General features: G+C 36.3%; 1 protein-coding gene across 1 annotated transcript in view; it reads right to left on the bottom strand.

The window, feature by feature from the left end:
• Positions 1-24,831, bottom strand: part of Ush2a (usherin) — a 606,255-nt gene extending 581,424 nt beyond the window's left edge. The window contains exons 1-2 of the mRNA XM_090341196.1: positions 24,347-24,831; positions 20,109-20,274 (exon numbers count right to left, since the gene is read on the bottom strand). Coding sequence (XP_090197322.1) covers positions 20,109-20,274; positions 24,347-24,831 — 651 coding nt within the window. The remainder of the gene's footprint in view (positions 1-20,108; positions 20,275-24,346) is intronic.
• Positions 24,832-25,076: the final 245 nt, after the last annotated feature.

Below are 25,076 nucleotides of genomic sequence, written 5' to 3'. Positions count from 1 at the left end.
TATTGATTTTACTCATTAAAAAAGATAAAAACATAATGAGCTTATAACTGCTTTCAGGATATATTTGTTTAAGAGCAAAGAATGAAGGTAGCTATTAAGAAGTGAACAATTAAAAGCTAGGGGTGAGAATTACCACGGATATATTTACTATTAAAGAAATGTATTACCTATTGTCTCACACAATGCTCTCAGTTAAGCATATTTCAATGGTGTTTTGTACTTTCTAATACTTGAGACAATGGATGTTTATAAATTAGACTGTTCCCACCATGTAAATATAATTTGATAGAGGTTTACTCCCTGCCACAAATTCACCTTTGAATTCAGATTTACACATCCTCAAGTTAGGTTGAGATCTCAAGACTTCTTTTTAAAAGCCCGAATTATAAGGATTAAGAGGTTTAGGGTTAACTAAATCTATTTTGTCACTCAGATCTCAGCTATTATCTTAGGAAGTTCTTTTAACACCCATATAGTCCTAAATTATTACTTAATAATTTCCTATCACATTATTCTTTTTAATTCTTTAGATATTTTTTCCCCACTCAATAGATTTCCTATTTATCTAGGAATCCTTTAAAATGGACATACAACTATGTCAGCTCTAATCAGTTAAAAGCATTAGTCTTCATTCTTGGAAGAAAGCCCTTTTGATTCAAACATTCAACACAACTTCCTTATAAAATAACATTTCGTGTAATTTCTGCCATTTTTTCCTATTCACTTTCCGTTTATAATAATGAAATTCCTTTTTTGGAATTCATTTCATAACATACTATTTTATATGATCATATGCATGTAGCTATTGAGCAATCTTTTCCTATGTAGAGCCTTCTTTGGCTTCAATGTGTAGATGTCTAGACACCTAGATAATTTATCAGGTCCCAGTATATATATATATATATATATATATATATATATATATATATATATATATATATATCATTCAGTGCATTTTATTTTTTTCCTTTTTTTCGTAATAGTTTTTTTTCTTTTTTTGATGTCCTAGGGCTTGAACTCAGGGCCTGAGCACTGTCCTTGGGCTTTACCTCAAGGTTAGTTCTCTACCACTTGAGCCACAGCACCACTTTTGGCTTTTTCTGTGTATGTGGTACTGAGGAATCAAACCTACGGCTTCATGCATGCTAGGCAAGCACTCTACCACTAGGCCATGCTCCCAGCCATTTTATTTTCCTTTTATCTTGTGTTCATTTACGTTTGGGAAAGTAAAGGGAACACAGAAAAGGTGGAACAAAGAGTGAACACAATAGTAGTACTCACTAGACACTATATGGAAAATGACCTGTATATCTCATGGGTGGGGAGGATGGGAAAGAAAAACTGAGAAGGTGGTGCCTTGATTCTGTATCTCAATAAACTGTCCTCATTTATGGAAGATTGAGTCTGATTTGTTGCGTTGCTTTCTACTCCATTTTCCTAATGGCAAATAAGCAGGTTACTGTAATCTGTGAAGGGATTCTTCTCAAGTTTGTCTCAGGCTTTTCCCAGGAGGAAATGAAAGAGAATACCAGAAGAATTTCTCATTTCTGAGGAGAGACGTTGCAAGAATATCATAATACAGAAGCCATACCCTGCTCATACTACCTTCCAAAAGATGGAAATGCTCTCAAACAGAAGATGCAAGTCAAATTCAGACATTAGGCAAGTGTGTTATAAAGTGGGTACTGATGCCAGGCGCAGTGGCTCACACCTGTAACCCTAGCTACTCAGGAAGCTGAGATCTGAGGATCAAGGTTCAAAAGCAACTCAGACACAAAAGGACCTGAGACTCTTATCTCCTCTAGAAAAAATGGGAAGTAGGGCTTGACTCAGGGTAGGGTGGTAGTCTTGAGCTGAAGAGCTCAGGGACAGTACCCATGCTGAGTTCAAGCCCCATGACCCACAAAAAAGTGAGTACTGATGTGTATTTTATCCATTTAAATGTCATTAAAATTCAAATAGCAGTTATGATTGTAATACTTGAAGTATAAATCTAATATTAAATATGGACTTTCCTATCATACATTAGATTCTGTTTTTTTTTTTAAATTGTGTGAGTATTGGAGCTTGAGCTCCAGTCTTAAAATCTTGATCTTGAACTAAGTTTCTCAGATCTTAACCAACTTATTCGCTGCGGTGAGGTGGCATGAGACACTGATATCTCATATACTGGATTCTTAGTTCATAGTTATTCCAACAGAAACCAGAATATGAGGAGAAGGGACTATAAAATCAAAGATGTGATCGTTTCTTTACTTTCATATGGCTCTTAAATAACTTCATGTCCAAAATTTATGAATTGAAGAATATAGGCTTAAATTATTTTTACATGGAGATTTAAAATATTCTTTAAGGCAAATACGACCAAATTTTATGTATGTCAAATTACCAAAGAAGAAAAAAACACATTAAACTGTTATAATTGCCAATAAACAAGTCAAATCTCTTTATGAGGAGGGGAAGGAGGGAAGGAGGAGAACCAGGAGGGAGCAGAGAGGGACGGTGAGATAAGGTTTAGACAATACTCAGAAGGAAAACACATGTGGCTGGCAGTAACACTTGATAAATTAGGAACCAGGCACAGTGTCAAATGCAAAAGAATTATTTTGTCTTGTCTAACACTCAAGGAAAAGTAGAAAGATACCTCTCTGTATTGATAGGAATATCTGAGTTGAGCGCTCATTAATTTTTGGTAGAAGTTTGCATTAGCCAAACGTTTTCGGAAGGCAATCTGTCAATATGTACTGAAAATAAGGTTATCTACCCTCTTTGAATCAACAGCTACACCTCTGAAATTTACCCTGGGGCTACACTGAGAATGGAGCTCCAATGGCAAATTATTAATTTATAGTGGCTTCCCTCCAACTGTTTGTTTACCTTTAGTATTGTTCTGCAATCTATACATCAGTATAGAAGGCAGTGAGGTAAAGGTTTTGAGGATAGGTGCTTAAAGAGAAAAAATCAAAACGAACTTTAAAAAGTAGACAAGTTATTGTATGTGTACATATTATGAGTATATGTATGTGGAGAAGTGACTGGCATGAATCCAGTAGATTCTATGGGTTAAACATTGTGGTGGAGCCTGATGTCATTATTTGGGGTAGCTTCAGAAAGATAGTACTTAGTGCGACTGAGTAGGGTGTAAACAAGAAAGTAAAACTATATAGTCATTAACAAAAAGATGATGACATAGAGACAATCTAAGTAAAGGGTGATGTTTTATTTTATCTTGGTGATGGCTGAGGTGCCAGCATTTGTAAAAGTACAGGCCAAGTATTGACCAAAGGTTCATACCTTGCTTTTGGCCTGTAAGGGAATATTGCTTTCCAAAGCTAGGTAAAGGAAAAATAGGAATGTGATTTCTGCATCTCTACCAGCTACAGAAATCAGGTAGTTGAAAAGGAGATATCCAAAAGAAAAGTTAAGAAAAGAATGTGCATCTATGTAAAACTAAGACTGCAGTATTATTGACAAGAATTTGAAAGTACACTACCAGTGACACATTTACAGAGCGTGATTCACTAAACCCAGCCCTAAATAAAGTATGAAAATTAAGAAATGAAGGACAAACAAAAATGTCGAGAATACATAACAAGAAACATAATTACACATAGGCATGGGATAATGATGTTGGAGAGTTTTATGAGTGCTTGTGTGATTAGAAGATTCACAATACTATTGCAATCAGGATAATGGTTGGCTGTGGTGCTCTACTGACACCTAGCAAAATTCTGGTACAGAAATTCTACTCAAATATCCAGTTAAATATCATCAGATACTACTGACCCTTTAATCTCATATGAATTTCTCCTTAAGTTTTCAACATCGGATAACTTTGCATGCCATCTACACAGGCAAACTTGAACTTCACCCTTTCCAATCACTGTAGGCGTATTGTTACCTTTGTGGCTTTCTACCTTCTGACTGCAACCTGGAATTCTTCACTCTCCATTGCAAACTTTTCAATCCTTAATTTCTAGGATTGTAAATACTTTACAATCCATAATGAAGAAACACACACACACACTCACAAAACTTTCAGTCATTTATTTACTGTACTATTCTATAAATATTGCCACTATTATTTAATTCTCAGTGAGATTCCTTTGGCTCTAATGCTGTTTACATGATATTGTCAGTTGTGAAATCTCACCACAGTGTCATGTGTCGCATTAGATAAATTATGCAATGATTATGGATAATAAAAACAACAAAGAGTAGTCACTGAAAATATGCTATTTCAGCTTTCTGAAAAGTATAAAATATTCAGAACAACCACTCCACCATTTATGGTATTAAACTTTGAAAATATGACCTTAACACCTTGAAAATTATGACAGGTTATGTTAAGTTTTGGTGTAAGATACAGCAAATATATTTTAAAAGGCGGATCGATTAATAGTGCAGGAAACAAAACCTTGAGAATGTAAACACTGAATAATTTTATGAAAGAAATAAGGACACAATTTAGAAAACAAAAATAAAAACACTTATGCATAAAAATGCCTATGCAATGAGTATCAGCTTGAGGATGAGATTGCTGACAAGGAAGATAGCTATAAAGACTTGCTGTTTGCAATAGCTACATTGGGTTTTCCTATGAAATAATGTGCTAGATGTCAATTACAATGATGTTTTTAATAGCAAAAAAATCATTATTTACTTTTAACATTCTGGTTTCTATTTTTCATTTTCACAACAAGGTACAACTGGCTGGCCTCATGAAAATTTTCAAGTATAGATAATAATTGGAGAGAAAGAGGATGTAAGTGTGGTACACATGTCTAATTCCAGCTACGTAGGAGGCAGAGATTGGAAGGATCCTGGCTGGAGTTCAATCTGACAAGATCTCCAGCTTAACAAAAGAACCACTTCTAAGAATACTAACTCAGCCTGAAATCCTCACTGAGTAAGAGGCATAGAAAAAAGAATCACAATCTGAGCAGAACCATAGCAATGAATTGTGTAAAAAGCAATAAAAACGAAAGGATTGAGGGTGTGACTCAAAGTGATAGAGCACTTTCTTAGCAAAGCTCGAAACACTGGGTTCACATCCTACGATGGTCAAAAAAAATTTTTTGACATCGATTATGCCATCCAAGATCAATATTACCATGTCTTTCAAATGATAAACATTTTGTAATTTTTATTTTTATTTTTTTGTCGGTCTGGCTCTTGGACTCTGGGCCTAGGTGCTGTACCTGAGCTCTTCAGCCCCACTTCTCATTTTCTAATGATTAATTGGAGATAGGAGTCTCTTGGCTTTGTAGTGCTTGGGCTGGCTTTGAACTGTGATCCTTAGATCTCAGTCTCTTGAGTAGCTAGGATAACAAGGCTGAGGGCCCCCATCCCCCTCCCACCCAGCCTCACATTTTGTAATTCTTACACAGGAAAACTTGCATGTAGAATTTGGTTGAACAGTGTATCGTCTCCAGGTGGCCCAGAGTGTTTCACAAATTAACGAGGTGGATATTGGCAGTGTGGGAACTTCAATAGGCAAACACAGAATCTATTAAATACTCAATAATACCCTTTACTGATCCTCAAGTGTTAAAATCTATTTTAAAGCAGCGCTTCCAAAATGTGTCATAGAAGTCTTTAATGCCTAGTGCCACCAGAGACAGAAATAAAGGACCTTATTTTAACGTTTAACCTTACAGGACATCCCCATCTGCCCTCCTTTTCTCTCTCCCCTCCCCCCCATTTCCATTGTCACAGTGTCTGAATTAAGGATGATGCAAAATTCTGGTGTGGGAATTCTACTTAAATAGCTATTTGAATAGCATCAGCTCCCTTGACCCTGTAACCCCCTTTTGTCCAGATCTCCTGAGAATCAAGCTTGTGTCACACAATAACTAGCTGTTTCTTCAATAGCATTATTAAAGAAGGGGGAAAAAAATCTCCCCAGTTCTTGACTGTGTTCTACTCTGAGACAGTTTCCTGGTACGTTTAAAGATGAAAACAAAACTTGCATTAGCTAAATTTAATGGATTTAGTTATACTCATTAGAGCTCTTAATAATAATCTAATTTCTGCGTAAAACCAGGGTAGCCACAACTTGTCTCCACATTGAGGAAAGGCAATAGAATGAGTACATGGTAAGAATAACACTTTTTCTATAAACTAAGATCATTTTAATATTCTCATTGAATGTTCAATTTAAGGCAATATGTCAGAATCTTCTCCTGACAGGTTTTTATTATGGTTAGTAACAAAATGATATTAAAATGAAAAGTTTATAACTAGCCATAGTGGTACATACCTTTAACCTGTGCCTTCAGGAAATTGAGGTATGAGGATCATACCCTGGACTAGAAAGCAAGAAAGCAGGAAGGAAGGTAGGGAGGCAGGCAGAAAGGAGGAATAGAGAAAAAAAGTGGGAGGAGAGTGAGATAGGGAGAAAGGGAAGAAAGGAGAAAAGGCCTTGTACATGAATACTATAACTGAAACTTGAAGTATACAAAGGAATTCCAAATGAGTCAAGTCTCAGAAGATGAATTTTTTTCATGAACACAGTGAACAAGATAACACAGCACTTCTAACCTAAAAGCAGCTTTCTACATGTGTCATGAGGCATTGCACAGGGTCTGTTCTCAGTCAGACCCAAATGCAAATGCCACTTTAACAGAAAAAAAAAATCAAAGGAGGACATTGGGGAAGACAAGCTAGAGCCCTGGCTTATCTGCATAACACTCAGAGAGAAGGGCCATTTCTGAGCTGCTGATAGCAAGACAGAGGGTCCTGCCCAGGGAGCTCCCGCTGCTTTTTCTGTGAGAAGATTCCTGTTCTTTGTCACTTAACCATGCAGGCCTCCCCTGCCTCCTAAAATACAGTCTTCAAACAGTCGCATGCATATGGAAAACCACCCTATTTAGTCCTATCTGACACATTTCACAGAACTATATATAACCACAGGAGAATAGTAATTATTGAAAACAGTGGAGGATGGGGACTAAAGGAACTGAAAGACCACTACTACACAGCCCATTTCTAGAAAGTTGATTTCTATAATGAGAAAGGGGAAAAGGATCTTGGGTGAAAGTTTATAATTGCATGTTTCTCTAAGCCATGATGACGGTATATGACCATATAGAGACAACATATGTCAAGTGCTTTAAAAGAAGGTTCAAATGAAGTTTTCTGCACCTATCTAAACACTTGATAAATATTCCTACTGAATTAGCTTTCTGCATTTTAAAGCAGCTTCCATTTCCAATGCAGAAATAAGTTACTTTTTAAAGTGAGTACTAAAGAGATAAGAGTATGGCCACAGTTTCACTTGACAAAATGTCTATCTGTGGAATATAGTTCTTCACTTAATTGCTTCTAGAGTCTTCTTCCCAGATTACATTTACCAGACAGGATTTCTTAAATTAAAATAAAATAGCTTTTAATCTTTTATTTTTCAGTAGAAAACTCTTAATCTGATATTCATTAACTGCTTAACCTGCTTTCGTTTCCCTACATATAAACTTTTCTTTAATCATTGAAGGAATTAGCTGAAAAGATGTACAGATAAGGGAACAGTAGGTATACACACACACACACACACACACACACACACACACACCCCCTAGTCAGCTTATTTTGTTCAGTACAAACACCTATCGGTGAGTAAAATATATTTCTCCATGCATTGACCCATTTATTCAAAAAACATTTTACTTCAACAACTTTTCTATATATCTTTTCTATTCAGAACCATTGGAAATAATTTTATTTTTATTTTAAGGTAGAGCCAAGCTTTCCCCCCTATACTCAGATATCAGGGAGACATTTACATCTTGGATCTCAACTGTCAGAGCACTTACTAGCTGTCAGTAAGAGAGAAAAATAACTTAAAAACATTGTCAGTTTTAAAAAGAATAAGAATGCCAGTGAATGGAGAGAAAATCAGTTTGAAAAAAAAATTTCAGCTACTTTAGCATGAGGTTTTCTCCTTGTGAAATGTACAACTACATAATTTGAATTGTTTGGTGTCTTAAAATCGGAGGCTCTAGAAAAGATGGAAATGCACAAGCAAAATATGTGTGCGATTTAAAATCTTGCTGTGGAAGCTAGATCAGGGCTGATGTGATGTAAACAGAACTGCCATTCGGGTAGTCAAATAAAAGAAATTCCAGAGTTTTGCAGTGTTTGTATAGAGCAAGAGACTTGCCCTTTAAAATTCCCAAACAGCTTCATAATGAATTTAACAAAACCAGAAAGTTGAGAATCTCTTAATTCTTAAGGATGAACAATCCACACCTTTAAAATTTCCCACATAACTTCATAAACAATTTAACAAAACCAAACAAAATGGGGACTCTCATACCACCTAAGGTTAAATAAATCCACACTATAATTGCATCTGTTTCAGAACGTAAGTCTACAACTCTTATTTCTCCAATCTAAATATTAAAAAAGTATTACCAATTTTGAAAATGAGGTAATCTAGAGGTGATGTGCATTTAGTAGTTCAAGTAAGACACATTAGAATGAGTTTAATTGTATTTGCTTTAGAAGACCCAAGTAATTTCATATCTAAGTTTCTTAAGAGAACTGACATAGCTAAATAATTGCCCAAAGATGAATAATATGATAGCTATATGTGGACTTGTGCCCTCAGTATGTATAATCATTCACCAAATTTGGAAGTTTTCAAGTTTAATAAACATAAGAAATTCTCCCCCACCCCTCCTGAGCATTTTCTGAAATTGCCATTTTACAATTGCTCACTGACGAGACCCTTGAAAATTCATCACTACCATTGGGTCTAATGAAATTAGAACTGGAGGGTACAAGTTATTTTTATTAAAATAATGAAATTGAATCATCATCCCTCTATCCTGTCCAGAGATAACAAGTGGACTGACAAGACTTTCAGCTGTGAATACATTTAAATATAGATTTTACACATGCAGTATTAGGAAAGGTAAAAACAGGATATGAAATAAACATTAGGCATCAACTCTAAGCTTACTGTCAAGAGGACGCCCAAGCTTCTAACCACAGAGTTCAGCTGAAGGTAACTATCTGTCAAATGTAATCTGTGCAAGTGAATATGCTTAAGCTGGTGCTATGAATCAACCAAAATTGCTTTGGTCTTATTGACATTCAATTGCAAGAAGTTGCAGCTCATCCAATCCAATAGACAGTCTGACAACACTAAGAGTGCTTGCCAGTGACAGAAAGCTTTAAATATAGATGCAACTATCATCAAAATAAGCACAAGAAAAAAAAAACTTTATGATCCTTCCTAGCATCTTTGGAAATTGGTCAGTCAGTCATCAACCAACCAGTCTTAGATACCACAAGATCTCCTCACCTTGCTCTAATATCTGCAGGCTTGCTCTGCTAACAAACCATTACTAAACTGGAAAAAAAAAACCTAAATAAAGACACCTAGATTTGATTGACAGGTGAAGTCCTCCTGGATTAGTAGAAGAGTTTCTATTGCATTGTACTTAACCTCAACTCTTCCCTTTGCCAGGCTGCTTTTTATTTTTACTTCCACTTGAGACTTGCCTCCAGTATGTCTTAATAAATAATAGCTAGGCGTGCATGAAGAAATCTAGATGGTCAATTTTAAACAATGCCTTGCAGATACTTTTTGACATGTATTGAGTTTATATAAGCATTGTATTTTACCAACAAGAGGATTAATGTGAGGGAGGTTAAGTGACTTGCTTAGAGTTGTTTCCCCTTGGGCTCCATGACCTTCTAGCTGCCAGTGTCTGTCTGTCTGTCTATCTATCTATCTATCTATCTATCTATCCATCCATCTATTTATCTTTCTTTACATTTTGGTTTCAAGCCTTTATTCTATATATTGAAAAATTTTCCACCCACCCCTCTTCTCTCTGCATGTATTTTCCACCAAGAAGAATGCGTTAGATTAAACACTGCTTCTCCTTACTTCTGTTGAATATTCCCAATCACTCCACCAGTCCTCAGTAGTTTGATGCACACCTTCTGCATGGGGTAATTCATAAAAGGATGCACAGCAAACCCTTGCTCAGTAAGAAACCAACAGATCTAGCTGGGTAGATGGATGGTTAATGTTATGTAAATACTGTCATCCTTCTCACAGCTTATAGTCCAAGACAAATTGCTCAGTTAAGGACAAATCTTTACAGGATGTAAGGTCAAATATATAACTTGCTACATTATAAGAAAATCAATCCAGATTGTAGCAGTTTTCTGAACTCTCCTATCAGTTCCTTCTTTAGCAATTTACATCATCATCTTCTATCAGAGAGTATCTACTTCATCTATTCCTTGACTTATAAGACTGCACTGAAATCACTTCTGATTCAATGTTGAAAGAAAATCTAGGGAAACAAAATTATATGTGGATTAAGGATACTTAGAACTATGTAAAATCCATATATTAAAACTACAGGAAATAACAGTTATCAGAGCCAGTAGTTAGGTATTCATTCTTTTACTAAATACTTGAAAATATCTTTCAAAAACTTTTGAATTTCATTTTATTCAAAAATTACTTTCCATGCTGGGTGCTGGTGGCTCAAATATATAATCCTATTTCTCAGGAAGCTGAGATCTGACAATCACAGTTTAAAGCCAAGACGTACTAGAGAATTTTATCTCACCAATACAAAGCAAAAAGCAGTGGTATGGTTCAAGTGGTAGAGTGCTAGGCTTGAGTGAAAAGAGGCTGGAGGCATGGCTCACTTAGCAAGCAAAAGGTCTTCAAACTACAGTATTACAAAATTGTATCTGTAAGTTATTTAATATTATTAGGCTAGCTAATCACTGATAATTTATCTATAGATTCAAACTAAAAAAATGCATTTTGAGCCTGGTGCTGGTGGTTCATGTCTGTCAACTTAGCTTACAGGAGGCTGATATCTGAGTATCATTGTTCTTAGCCAGGAGAAACATTCAGTCCTTAAGACTCTTATCTCCAATTCATTAGCAAAATGCTTGAAGTGGAGGCTTTCCAAGTGGCAGAAAGCCAATGTTAAGAGAAAAAGCAGTGTGCAGGCCCTGAATTCAAGTCCTAGTGCCAGAATGAAAAAGAAAAAAAGAAATACAGTTTGTCTTTGAATGTTGATATTTTTCCTTCAGGGCTAGGTATGGAATCACCTACAGGACTCTACCACTGACCTACCTAACCCTTAAATTTTTTTTTTCTTTTTTGTTGTTTTCCAGTTGTGGGGCCTGGACTCTGGGCCTGGGTGATGTCCCTGAGTTCTTCAGCTCAAAGTTACCACCCTATCCCTTGAGCCACAGCATCACTTCTGGCTTTCTGGTGGTTAATTGGAGATAAGAGTCTCACCAGGGCTGACTTTGAACTGCGAACCTCAGATCTCAGCTTCCTGAGTAGCTAGGATTAAGAGTGTGAGCCACTGCACCCAGCCCTTAAAACAGTTTTAATAACTTGCTCTTCTAAAAACTCATGCCACCAGTTCAAATTCTTTAGTACATAAATATTGGTGTGCCAAGAGTGTGGCCTAGTGTTAGAGTGCTTGCATGCACGAAGACCCTGATTCGATTCCTCAGTACCATATACATAGAAAGAAGTCAGAAATGGGGCTGTGGCTCAAGTGGTAGAGCTTTAGCCTTGAGAAAGCCCAAGGACAGTGCTCAGGTCCTGAGTTCATGGCCCAGGACTGGCAAAAACATGGAAAACATAATTACTGTACATATTACGGGGACCATGAGATGACTTGACAGATGCATACATCTAAATATTTCACTTTATTTGTTTCAATTATTACATAATTATGCATATGTATATATATATCCACACATACACATGCACACTAGATCTGAAACTTTTCTATTCTTCAACCAATATTTCAACTGTGCTTGTTCCCTGAACTGTTAAAGGCCCAACATGATAGATGTCTAAAAATGTAAACAAAAAAATCAAAAATTTGTTATGAAAATAAAATTTAAAGTACATTTACCATGAAAGCTTCTGCTACATAATTAAAAAGTGAGCATCTATGGTTAATGCCCAGTTATAGTTATGTTAATGATTTCGGACAGTGTACCTAATAAACCAAAATTAACAACAGTTCACAATTAAAGATGCTAATTTTGATAAGCTCTCACTAATTAATAGAAGAACTTATCCTTGGTACTCATTTAGCCATGATCAAGCAGTGCTTATTATTTTAATCACTACATGAGTCAGTTACACACGATACAAATAAACATGAAAATACACATAGGAAACAGCTGGATATCAGTGATTCACCTCTCTTAATTCTACCTGCTCAGGAGGCTGAGATGTTAGGCGAGAGGTTCCAAGCAAGCTTGGACAAGACCAAGAATCTCTTATCCTCCATTTAACCAACAAAAACAGCCAAACGTGGAGCTATGGCCAAAGTGATAGAACACTAGCCTTGAGCAAAAATGCGTTCCAAGGTCCTGACAGGGTATAAACTCTAGGACACACACACACACACACACACACACACACACACACACACACGTTTAATACTTAAGATGTTGGGAAGACTGGGTACTATGATTTGATTATCCCACATTGAATAAAAGTATTGTTATCACGATATCATAAATATGTTCAGAAAAAATAATTCTTAAAAGTAGAAAAGAAGCACTTTCCTATGCTAGACTTCAAGCTCACAAATTTAGAAAATTCTGGCATATTTTTTCACTTTACTATTTTGGCATGGATTCTCTTTAATTTCATTCACATATAACTTAATATCTAGGAATTTTGAGCCACTATTGCATATATTTAAAAAAAACTGTACTTATAATGGTACTGATTGTCCAAATGTGTGTTCTCACAAAATTCATTGCTCTGATTATCATTTTCTAAATCATGTCCACCCCACCTTTGAACCCATCTACCATCTATAAATTCACAATAGTCCAAAATGTTTACCTGCAACATTCTGGCCTGATAAGAAGCACTACACTAAAAGCTTACATCCCAGAAAACAAATAACTTTAAGCTCTATCCTGGGCATCTACAATGGAAACTTTCTTGGTCACCTCTGGCATAGTAAAGTTGGCAGAAATTTGGCATGACCTGTGCCCCATCATCAAGTTCCTGGGTTTCTCACACAGTCTTTGGCTTTGTTCCCAAATCAATCCCCACGTATGCCACCTGGTTTCTAACCTACCTACCCCTGTTCCTATCTTTTTTCTTTGCCTAGGCTAAAAATAACTCAACACTGAGCCTAAGCAAATGTTATTGGCTTATTTATTTTTCAGTTGTCTTCGCATTCCTTCATCAAATCTCCAGGAAAAAGAAAGAAATTTCTCTCTATATTTAACACAAGAGCACAGTGGTGATGATTTATTAATATCGATTCACTGATAAAGTTAGACCAATGAAAAATTGGCTAAGCTGTGAAAGCCTTCCCATTCTTTGGAAAATTAAAAAAAAACAAAGCAAAAACAACCTACTGTTCCTTTCTCTTAGGTAGATACATAAACTGGTCTTGAAATTACATTTTTATTCTTTACCCAGACAATATTGTTACATGAAATACTTCTGAATGTTACATTTTAGAGCATTATGGTGTGGGAAAATAAAACTATTCAAGTCCATGTTTAAATAAAGTCATATTCTCCATTCCATTACCAAGTGATACATACCATAGGCTAAACTCTGCCCTAGGTTATATGCACACTGTTCTTTCTGACGTTCGTACAAATCGATCATGTATAACTGAAGGCATCCGTGAGCCCTTTGGGCACAAAACGTCTACCCACAAGAAAAGCAAAAATAATCTAAGTCTTATTATACTTGACTTTTAGGTGAAAATGATATTAACTGACAATTCCATTAGGTAATATAGATTTTAAAAGGCACTACCAACCCATTTTAACCATTAAAAAATAGACAGAATTACCATAGTGGCCTTTGCAAGACCAGAGTTTGTTGAAAAACTAAGTGAACATTGGAAAACACTCTTCTTTTTATGACAGCTTTCAATTTTAGTAGTATGTATAACAGACGTGGACCATGATATTTATATTTATTTTTACACAGTACGTTTTATAGCTAATGGCTACGAATCAGCCATTTTCCAGCAAAAATAAGTAGCTAAATTTATCTTCATGTACTAGTTTAAAAGTTAAAATGTCAATATATTCATGATTTTCTCTATGTCCTGATTGACAATGTTCCTACAGACAGATCAGACTAGGTCCTAAAATTTTGCTTTGAAAATTACATTGGTAACATTCAAATATAAAGAAGATAAACATCACAAAACTATATTTTGATGTGAAATTTATATTCACAATTAGCTGAACAAAACTCTTAGTGTAGATACAATAAACTCCACGTACTGATTAATGATACTAAAGTTAATTTAGGGTTTTAAATACTTTGTTGCTGTTCTTTGTTTGTGCCTGTCCTGAGGCTTGAACTCGGAGTGGAGGCTCTGTCCCTTAGCTTTTTTGCTCAAGATTAGAGCTCTACCATTTGAACTGCATTCATGCTCTCAGATTTTATTTGGTTTTTGTTTTGCAAGTCTCAGAGTTTGAACTGAAGGTCTGAGTACAGTCCCTGAACTTTTATGTTCACAGCTATTTCTCTGACACTTTGAACCACAGCTGCACTTCCAGCTTTTAGGTGGCTAACTGGAGATGAGAATCTCATGGACTTTGTTTCTGGGCTGGCTTCTAACCTTGATTCTCAGATCTCAGCCTCCTAAGTAGCTAGGATTACTGGGGTAAGCCATCAGGACATGCATGCAATGCAGTTTTAATAACAATTACTAGACTGATTTGGATTAAAATGAGTGAATACTTGTTGCTCTCCAGCAACATGGGGGTATGAGAAGGACACCCAGGGCCAGCCTGAAGTCCCCCGGAGCCAAGCAGGATGGCAAGTGTCAATAGCCCAGCCCTCCCCCAATTACCAGGGAGAAAGCAACACTGAGCCAGGAGCTGTGTTAGTCATAAAAGCGCAGCAGATCTCTATTGTGTCTGGCACTTAGTTATATACTGTGGGGGAAAGAGGAGATGGGAAGGGGAGATCAGCCAATAGAAAAAAGTCCAAGGTGCTATCATATTACTAAGGGCCAGGGCAAACTTTTAGGTACTGGGTGGGACCGGTGCAGGAAAGCGCGCATGGGCTGGGGGTTCAGTTGAGTCATGTACACAGAAATACATCAAGAGAGGTATGCCAGGAATACCTGGCCAAAGCCCTTTAATGGCGGCTGAGCTGGAATGGTGAACAGGCCTCAGAGATGGAGATCAGGCCCCAACAAATACTTGTGCTATATGCCAGTACAAAAGCTTCCTACCTCCATAAAATACTTCTACCATCAATATATCTAGTAGCCTTCAAAATAACATATAACAACTTCATTGCTTATTATTTCTCTCTTTAAATCTATCATTGGGTTATTTGGGCAGCTCAATTTGGTCTTATTTTCTTTTACCATAATTTAGTATAAATATCAGAATGGTGAATACTTAAGATGATTTTTTTGATGCTATTGGTCCTATAAATATGTGAAAATTATTAGGTACAAATGGCTTATACATAATATTTAATCCTAGCTACTTGGGAGACTGAGATTTGAGAATCATCATTCAAAAACAGGTCCAGAAGACAGATCTCTCAGTCTTCTATCTTCAATTAATCAGCGAGAAGCTGGGTGTGGAGGTGTGGTTCAAGCAATAGAGTGCCAGCCTTGAGCATAAGAATTAAGCAAGAGCACCAGGCCCCTGTCCCTGAGCTCAATCCCTAGTACTAGCTCAATCTCTCTCTCTGTCTGTCTCTCTCTGTCTCTGCCTCTCTCTCCATCTCTCAGTCTCTCCATCTCTCCATCTCCCCATCTCTCCACCTGCCTGCCTGCCTGTCTCTCTCTCAATCACACACATACTCAGACACACACACTCAGTCACACACACACACATATATGGATGCATGTGCACATGCTCACATATATGCATTGCTTAAGGGCCAGAACTATTTTCACAGGATAGAAAATGCTTTCATTAAAATTATGTGCAAGGGGCTGGGAGTTTGGCCTAGTGGTAGAGTGATTGCCTAGCATGTACGAAGACCAGAGGTTCGATTCCTCAGTACCACATACATAGAAAAAAGGCAGAAATGGTACTCAAGTGGTAGAGCCTTAAGAAAAGCCCAAGGACAGTGTGCAGGCCCTGAGTTCAAGGCCCAGGACTGGCAAAAATAAATTAAATTAACTTATATGCAACTAGGGGCCAGGAGTTTGGCCTAGTGGTAGAGTGCTTGCCTGGCATGCACGAATACACAGGTTCAATTCCTCAATATGACAAAGTCAGAACTGGTGCTGTGGCTCAAGTGGTGAAGCCTTGAAAAAGTCCAAGTACAATGCTCAGGCCCTTAGTCCATGCCCCAGGATAGGCAAAAAAAAATCTCATTTAAAAAATTATATGCAGCCAGGTATGGTGGCTCATGCCTGTAATTCTATCTAGTCAAGAGGTTGAGATTTGAGAATAAAGGTTCAAAGCCAGCCCAGGCACTAAAGTCCATGAGATTCTTACCTCCAATTAGCCACCAGAAAACTGGAAGTGGTGCTGTGGCTCAAGGGGTAGGGCAGTAGTCTTGAGCTGAAGAGCTCAGGAAGAATGTCCAAGCAAATCACACAACAAAAGAAAACAAAAAACAAAAACAAAAAGCAAAACAAACAAACAAAAAAACCCTAAATAACTAAATGCATGCACTTCCAGGCTAATATATCTACCAATAGATACTAAACTCTGTAAATAAAATTAGTCTGCATATTCCAAAGATTACAAAAAGAGATCACAAATAACTAAAATATGTACTAAGCCAATATGATCACTAAGCTTTTAAAAATTTCTAATATTATCTGTGTTCTCCATTTGATAATAAAAAGCATAAATTGATTTTCTCTACTTTTAGTATAAAAACATGACTAAAATTTTCAGCTTGATATAATTTGAAACAGCCAATATATTAAACCCCAAAGTAAAATTTCCATTGGCAATTATGTCTGAATCAAGTCCCTGAAAGAGTATTAATTTAAAATCTAATCATTTTTCAATAGGTTTCTCCTTCAGGATGCTAAGTTTCCAAAGAAATGCTGTTAAAATCTGTCACTATAACTGTATTGGGTTTTTGTCATTGCTTAGGAAATTAGATGCCTGATGTTTATTGTGTCTATCTGTTCCTAATATTCTTTTTGCCCAGGGATTTAATTACTTAAAATCATTTCTCCTTTCCCAATTTTTGGAAACTAGAATTCTGATTTTATTGTTGAAAAAGCTATTACTTGGTTTACCATCTAAAGGAAAAATATAATTAATTTTATATCACCAGACCATTGCATGATAAATTCTTATTTCTAAGCCATTCCATGAGTAGAGATATATGTTTTATTTTGAAACACACACACACACACACACACACACACACACACACACACACACACACTAATTTAGCAGCTTGAAGTAGAGGATGAATGAAAATATGTATATACAATCAATATTGTCTTATTAATTTGAAACACAACTAAACCAGTCATTTATTATGACTTCTACCTTCTGCCTAATGAGACAGAAATCTCTAAATCCCTTATCAATACTTGGTTTCTGGCACCAAGTCTGGCATGGGAATGGATTTGGGTAATCTGGCTCTTCTGTTGAAAAGGCTCCCCTTTTCTCCACTGCTTGTTTGAGTACGTTTGTTAAAAAAAAAAAAATCAATGGCTATGGTTGTGTGGCTTTGTTTCTGTATACTCTCTTCCATTTCTCTACACATATGTTTTAGCTTGAACTATGATGCTTTTGTTACCATGACTATGTAGTATAATTTGAAATTATACTCCAGCACTGCTCTTTTTGGTCAAGATTTATTAGGCTATTGAGGATCTTTTAGTTTCACATAGATCATAGGATTGCTTTTTCTGATACTGGGAAAAATTTTCATCAGATGTTTTTTCTGATGGAGATTCAATTAAATCTGTACAGTAGCTTTAAAAAAATCATATGATTTTCCCAAAAGATAAAGAGAAAGCATGTGATAAAATTTGATGTGTTTTCATGAGAAAAGTCCTGAAACAATCAGTTATAAAAGGATGGTATTTCAACATAAAAAGCTATATATAACAAAATTACAGCTACAATTTTATGTAATTAAAAAATGGGAAGCATTACCTCTATAATCAGAAAAGAGACAAATAAATATGTTAATTTTTACTAATCTTATTCAATATAGTTCTTGAAATTTTAGCCAGAGCAATAAAGCAGGAAAAGTAATACAATAGAGAAGGAAGACATAAAAATTATCCACACTTGCAGGTCTGATCTTATTTTATTCTTAGAAGATCCTAAGGACTTCCTCAAAAGACTTTTAGATCTCATTTAAAATATTAAGCAAAGTACTGCTGTAAAAAGCAACATAAAATATCAGTAGTGTTTTTTTTCTTTTTAATATTCAGTAACCATCCACTGAGAGAGAAACCAGAAAAAGAAATAGAACATAGCTAAACAGTGAATTATATCTACAATAAATAAAAACTAAAACACTGAAAAAGAAATTTAAGACATTAGACAATGGAAAGACCACCCATGCTCATAGGTGGATAGAATTAATTTTGTGAAAATGGCCAGATTACTGACAGTACCATACAGATATCATTCAATCTCCATCAAAACTCAGTCCTCCTCCTCTGTGTCCACTAATCCTAGCTGTTTGAAAACACTGTGCAACCAACATTTACTCAACTCACATCCTAAGATCTCAGTCAAGATGGTGTATCATGCTGATTGCATAATATTTTGCCAGTAGCGTCTCAAAACCAATCAGTATTACCTTTCTGCATATGCATTTTATGTTCACTTCCTAAGGCTTTTAATGCAATTTTGAGGAAATGCAAGGCAGAATTTCATCATCAACTAGACAAGACAAGGATGTAAACAAAATATATTAAAATTGCCACGCCAAGTGCAAGAGGCTCATATCTGTTATCCTAGCTACTTGAGAGACTGAGATCTGAGGATGGTGGTTCAGTCAGCAGGAAAGTCTACGAGACTCTTATTTCCAGTTAACCATCAAAAGGCCAGAGGTGGAACTGTGGCTCAAACAGAATGTTAAACCTTAAGCAAAAAAAAAAAAAAAAACCCTTGGGAGCAGCACCCAAGCACTAAGTTCTAGCTTCAAGACCAATATACACAAATTATGAAAAATAAGAATTGTCCTGAAATAATAAATTTAACCCAAATGACAATTTTCAAGTCTATCTGAGAAACATAGGGGTGTCTGACAGAGAAAGAACTAGATGGTAGAAATGATAGATTTATATATAAGTAAATTATATATATTTACATATGTGTGTGCATATGTTTGTGTGTCCACATACAAATATACATTGACACCTGAGGGGATATGCATAAAATGAACAAGGGGTCGAACATGTTCTCTTGCAAGCTGGGTTTGCTCTGCAAACTAGCGAGTTCTAGGAATTGTAGTGCACAACACCCCTTATTTTAAAAGCAAAGTTGCCTCTTGGCAAGGTGGAGCCATTCTATTGCCCTGAGTTAACCAAAGGATAAACTGTGCTTCTATTCCAGGGACTGGAAATACCAGACATCTCACAGTTTTCTCAGCCTTTCACAGTTTCCAAGGCTCAGACAAACTGTGGTTGACAAGAAAAATGATAATATAACACCTTTCGAGTGCCTCAAGTGTAAAGTTCATTAGTTCTAAGGTTAACGTTTTCATGCAACAGCCAGATTTTATTCACAGCATCGAATGTTACCTAACAAAGACAATAGCAAAAACAAGAAAGGGTTTTAATATGGCCATAATTAGTAAAATAAGTACTTGATACCAAAAAAGTTCTTACATGTTTTTAAATAAAATAAAATATGCTACTTCAATGAATCAAAAATTTACAGAACATATTTTTTACTACAAAATGCCTCATGCTTAAGCTTCTGGAGGAGGTTTGATACTAATTTGGGGGGCAGATTTTCTAGTATATAAAGAAATAATCATTAAATCATTGATGTATTTTCTTCTTTGACTGTCATTTACGTATACTCAAATCTAAAGGATATTACTTCACACTGTGTGGCCAAATAGAGTAGGAAAAGGAAGACAGATCCTCCTGTTTAACCAAATGTTAAATATTTTTTATTTTACTCACCTGCACACTAACATGAATCCATTTCTTCACAAGAATTCTCCCCAGTGTCATTACTTTTATTGGTGGCTGCAAACCATTTACTGTGCGGTAATAAAACATGGTCTTTTTCTCAGATATTGTAAGTTTGAACACTACCTGCTTCTCTGCCCTCTTTTCTATCACGCACCTTAGGAAGCAATGAGAAGAGAGAGAAAAGGTCAGCATTTGTTGGAAGGCTTAGTGTTGTGCTACAGTGTCCCCAAACTCCACTCAAACTGGTGCCCTCTGAATACAGTCCTGAATATCATTCTATTCAAAGTCAGTTTCCTTCCGACTAAGATGTCATTTTATTCCAATACAAATAGATTATTTATTTACAATATACTCCCCTGAGCCTCAATACCCATCATTAGATATTCATGACAGAAAGTAAAGTGGTTGAATCATTCTGCAAAACTAACATTTAGTCTGCTGGGTCATTACTTCCTCTGCTATTTCCTTTAGAGGAAGTGGTAGGATACATTACATCCTGCTTGAGTAGTGAGTCACCCGGGCACATCTTTCTTTCCTTCATTTTTTTCTAATGTAAAGACAGTTTAGTGTCCATAGGTTCTAAATCCTCAGCCCTGCAGTCAGAATTGCTCTATTGAATTCCCTTGATGAAATGAAGGACAGACAGCTACAGGCTCTCCAGTTACATCAACTCTCCAAAAAGCAATGTTAGATGACTGGTTATATCTCCATGACCACAATCCCATCCAAAGCACAGGGATTAAGCTAATCACCTTGGATAAAAGGTCATTCAGAAGTGTATAAGAATGCATAAAGAAGAATCTTTTTCTGATAAATTCACTTTTACCAGAGAAGAAAATTTAGCAAATATCCAGGTCTCTTGCTAGGTCAACTGCCACTTCTGTTTGCCTTTGTTGAGACAAGTTCTTGCTACATAGCCTGAAATGACTTCAGTCTTGCCACCCTCTCACCTTGCCATCCTTAGTGCTGAGGTAATAGGCAGGTGCCCCTACATCTGGCACCTGTTCTTTACATAAAAGTTGACTTCTATATTTATTTGATAGAATGCCTTTCGAACCCTGAGACTATTTTCACCTGGTTTCCTTCTACTCTGTCTACATTATCTGTACACATGTGGGCTGATCCTAAAACCCTCTTTCTTTTCTTAAATAGCATTGAAGTTTATTCTATTTTAAAAATTCTTTTTTATTGTAATGTATAGTGAGGTTACAGTTATATTCGCCAGATAGTAGGTGCATTACTTCTCACACATTGATACCCCTTTTCATGTTTCCGTCCCCATTTTCCTCCACCCACCCCCTCCCAATTATCTTGATTTCCCCTCATTCCCTTTCCCATTTAAAATAAACAAAGAAACATATATACATTATGCTAGGTAACAAAGTCAGATCCAGTAACAGTGCGAGATTAACCAAAAAGCAAAAAAGGAGAAGAGATATAAAATAGTACATTATGAGCAACAATCATACACAATAGACCTCTTGTTTCCATATCCTGGAGATCCTTTCATTTAGCCTCATCCTTTGTTACCTTATATATCTAGGTGTTTTGCTATTGTAATCCTCTCCTAAGAGAGTCCTAGGTTTGTACTAATTATTACAAATGAGGGAAACCATTGAGCCTAAGTTCCCTTGGGTCTGGCTTACTTCACTTAATATGATTTTTTCTAAGTCTTTCCATTTCCTTACAAATGGGACAATGTCACTCTTTCTGACAGTAGCATAGAATTCCATTGTGTATAAATACCACATCTTGTTGTTCCAATCATCAACTGAGGGGCATCTGGGTTGGTTCAATATCTTTGCTATGGTAAATGGTGCTGCAATGAACATCATTGTGCTAGTGAATTTAGTATGTCCTTGTTTCTGGACGAGTAGATAAATGCCAAATAGTGGAATTGCTGGGTGATAGGGGAGCTCTACGTTTAGTCTTTTGAGGAACTGCCATACTGCTTTCCATAGTGGTTGAATGAGTTTACACTCCCACCAACAGTCTGAAATCCTCTTTCTTGCTCAAGACTGGTTAAGGGGTCTCTCCTTTGTACTCACCCACAAGTCTGCTGCCTATGTAAGAACGGACATCAGTCCGCACCCTGAAATCATGAATATACTCAATATGCTTAGGAGACAGAAGACCTCACAGAGTGTTCAAAGTCAGTGAAAAACATCCACAAAGCAAAGTTAATCATGTGGCCAACCAAAAATGACTGGTAAATATGCTTCTAAGTTTCCTTAAACTGATGATCTTTCACAAATCATTTATTTGCATATGTACCATATTTTTCTCTGAGTTGGGGGGTCAGAGCAACATTGGAGATAATTAAGAGTCACACTTTAACTGAATCTAAATCTCTGTTCTTTTTACATACAATTGGGTATTGGGCAGACATGGGAGTGAGCATATTTTTAATTTTGGCAAATGCTTATAGTTATCATCAAGGTATTTTTACATAAATTCTACTGAAATATTTTAACTCTTTATTAGTTGCACATTTGTAATTTATTAAAAAGCATTTCTCTGTATCCCCTGCATGTAAGACTTAAAACAATCTGCAGATGCCTCTGGTTCATTTTTCTTGAGCTTAAATCTACAAGTGAGAATTCGATTATTGCTCAAGAATGTATTTACCAAATGCTGACTTATTTCCCCAAGCTTACCGAAAATGCATTTCTTAATATGTTATTGATTATCTTCCTTGCTATTTTGTTTGCTTGTAAACATACGAGCTTTGGTAGATAATAAACAGTGAGAGGAAGACAGGTAGCAAAATATTTAGGAACTGGATTTATTCTGCTCCTGAATAAACAATAATTGGATAATCCATGTTTTTGTTTGTTTTACTTATCTAGTGCAAACACCCAGAAATTCTCCCAATTCCCAGAGGTGTTTCGGTTTTGAGAATGAAAATGACCTTGGTATAAACAAGGAACTCTCAAATACATAAACCATGTGCTACAACCTCTATAAATACCCTCTGTCTTATTTGTATGAAACAATGCCAACACAACACAAATTTGGTACAGAGATGTCCCTGTAAGCTTGGGGAAAAAATACTGTACCCTCCCTCTTTTTCTCAAGAGGCCATGTTTTAAGACTCTTCAGATGCTAGTAACATAAACATAATAGCTTTAGTTACTGGAATTTCCAAAGTGAGAAAAAAACAAACAAAAAAAAAGGTTTTCTTTCAGGGAACCTATAGGCATCACAGTAATAATCGTTTTTGATTTTTTGATTAATTTCGCCCCACATTTAAAACAAAATTCGTAATCCTCCCTATTTAACTCATATTTGCTTATGAGATGCATATACTTTTCTAATTCATTTCACAAGTTGTAGGGATTCGGTCAAATTCTTCTACAAAGACAATCCCACAAGAAGAGCTGAAAACCTTACAGGAAGAAAGACGATAAGCTCAAAATGTCACAAAACTACCTTTAGTAAGAGCTCTAGAGTGTCACAGTAGTATTTATCAGTGGAGAAAAGATTTGGGGATGAAAAGTGAAATGGTAATGAGCATGTCCTCTTCTGAACTCATTTTGAAAGCTTTCCTGGTGGGATCAATAGCAAAACCATTCTGAGGTATCTCTCATCCTTACCTATCCATTTCCCAACTTAGCAAAAGATACAAACAATTTAAAATAAAAGCTATACCCTTTCTTCAATGGAGTGTTAATCATATGTTGAGCTCAGAGTATTGGACATCTTCCACCAAACCAAGCAAACACCTGCTTTTAGGGAAAGAAGAATGATAAAAACACACCTCTACATCCTTGGAGAGATATCTACCTAATAAAAGTTTTATACCTTCCCACATTTACTTCTCTTCGTTTTGTTACTCACCTCAACCAAGAATTTGAAAATATCAATGATTTGTATTTCTAGCACCTAGGACAAAAAAAAAACCACAAAAAACCCAACCAACTATGAAAAGAACCTCACTGAGTCTCCAAAGACTCTAGACTAAAGGTTCAATTTCCCTTCTCAGAAACAAATGATTCAGGTGTAAACATGTCTGCCTGCAATGAAATTGTTTTGTCATGTTCTTTTTCATGGTCCGGCTTATTCTTAGAAAAGAGAAAACATTTCAGAAAAGACATGTATTTAAACTGTAAAGTTGGAACAGCAAATAATACCGTAGAATTTATTTTTCAACGATATGCATTCTGTAGTGTTTGCCTGACTTGTGCAGGGACCCAGGAAAACTGAAAACCTATACTAGCACTTACATTACGCCTTCTTCCTCAGGTTTCAACCACACAGCTAAAGTCAAAGCCTCTGCCAGCCTTGGAGTAAGAAGAGAGGAAAAGCAATTCTTGTGATTTCCAAAAATAAAACTGGTAGAATTGCTTTGAGAGTGTGGGTGCTGGTCATCAGAATCTGCCATACTGCAGTTCCCGAGGCCTGTTGGTAACAGTGAGGTGTAAGTGGGGGAAGAAGACCGGTAAGGGCAATCCTGAAAACAAAACTTCTGGATACAGTCCTGGTTGCTTGAAACAGGCTCAGAGCTAGGACAAAATGGGCTTCGGCCTGTGAGTCCACACATTGCTTGTGTTGGCACAATTGAAACATTCTTGAAAGCTCCCACGTTCATCAGCCTTGGGAAAAGACCCCCGGATGAAGCCAAAGATACTGAAGCAAAATAGGCCAAGATGAACGTTTCAATGACCTGACCCAAGGAACAGGAGCCCAAGAAGAGAGCCAGGCAAGTCATGTTTACAAAAAAAATCATTCTTCTCCTCAGAAAGCTTTTCTAAATCAATGATCAGGCCCACTCCACTGGCCAGCAAGGACTTGGAGGCAGAACACTTTAAGTAACATTGAGCTTGGGGAAGTTGCAGATCCGTTTCCACAGGGAAATGATTCCAAAGATGATTTTAGCAAAAGAGAAGACATAAGAAGATGGTGTTGCCTGGAAATCAAGGATAGAACATGTCAAGGGAAATCTGATTTAAGTTT

This window comes from Megascapheus bottae, chromosome 10 (genome assembly GCF_031878675.1).
Source record: "Megascapheus bottae isolate mThoBot1 chromosome 10, mThoBot2.hap1, whole genome shotgun sequence".
Classification (NCBI taxonomy): domain Eukaryota; kingdom Metazoa; phylum Chordata; class Mammalia; order Rodentia; family Geomyidae; genus Megascapheus; species Megascapheus bottae.
Note: the sequence above shows the minus strand (reverse complement) of the source record. Positions and strands in the feature narration are given on the sequence as shown.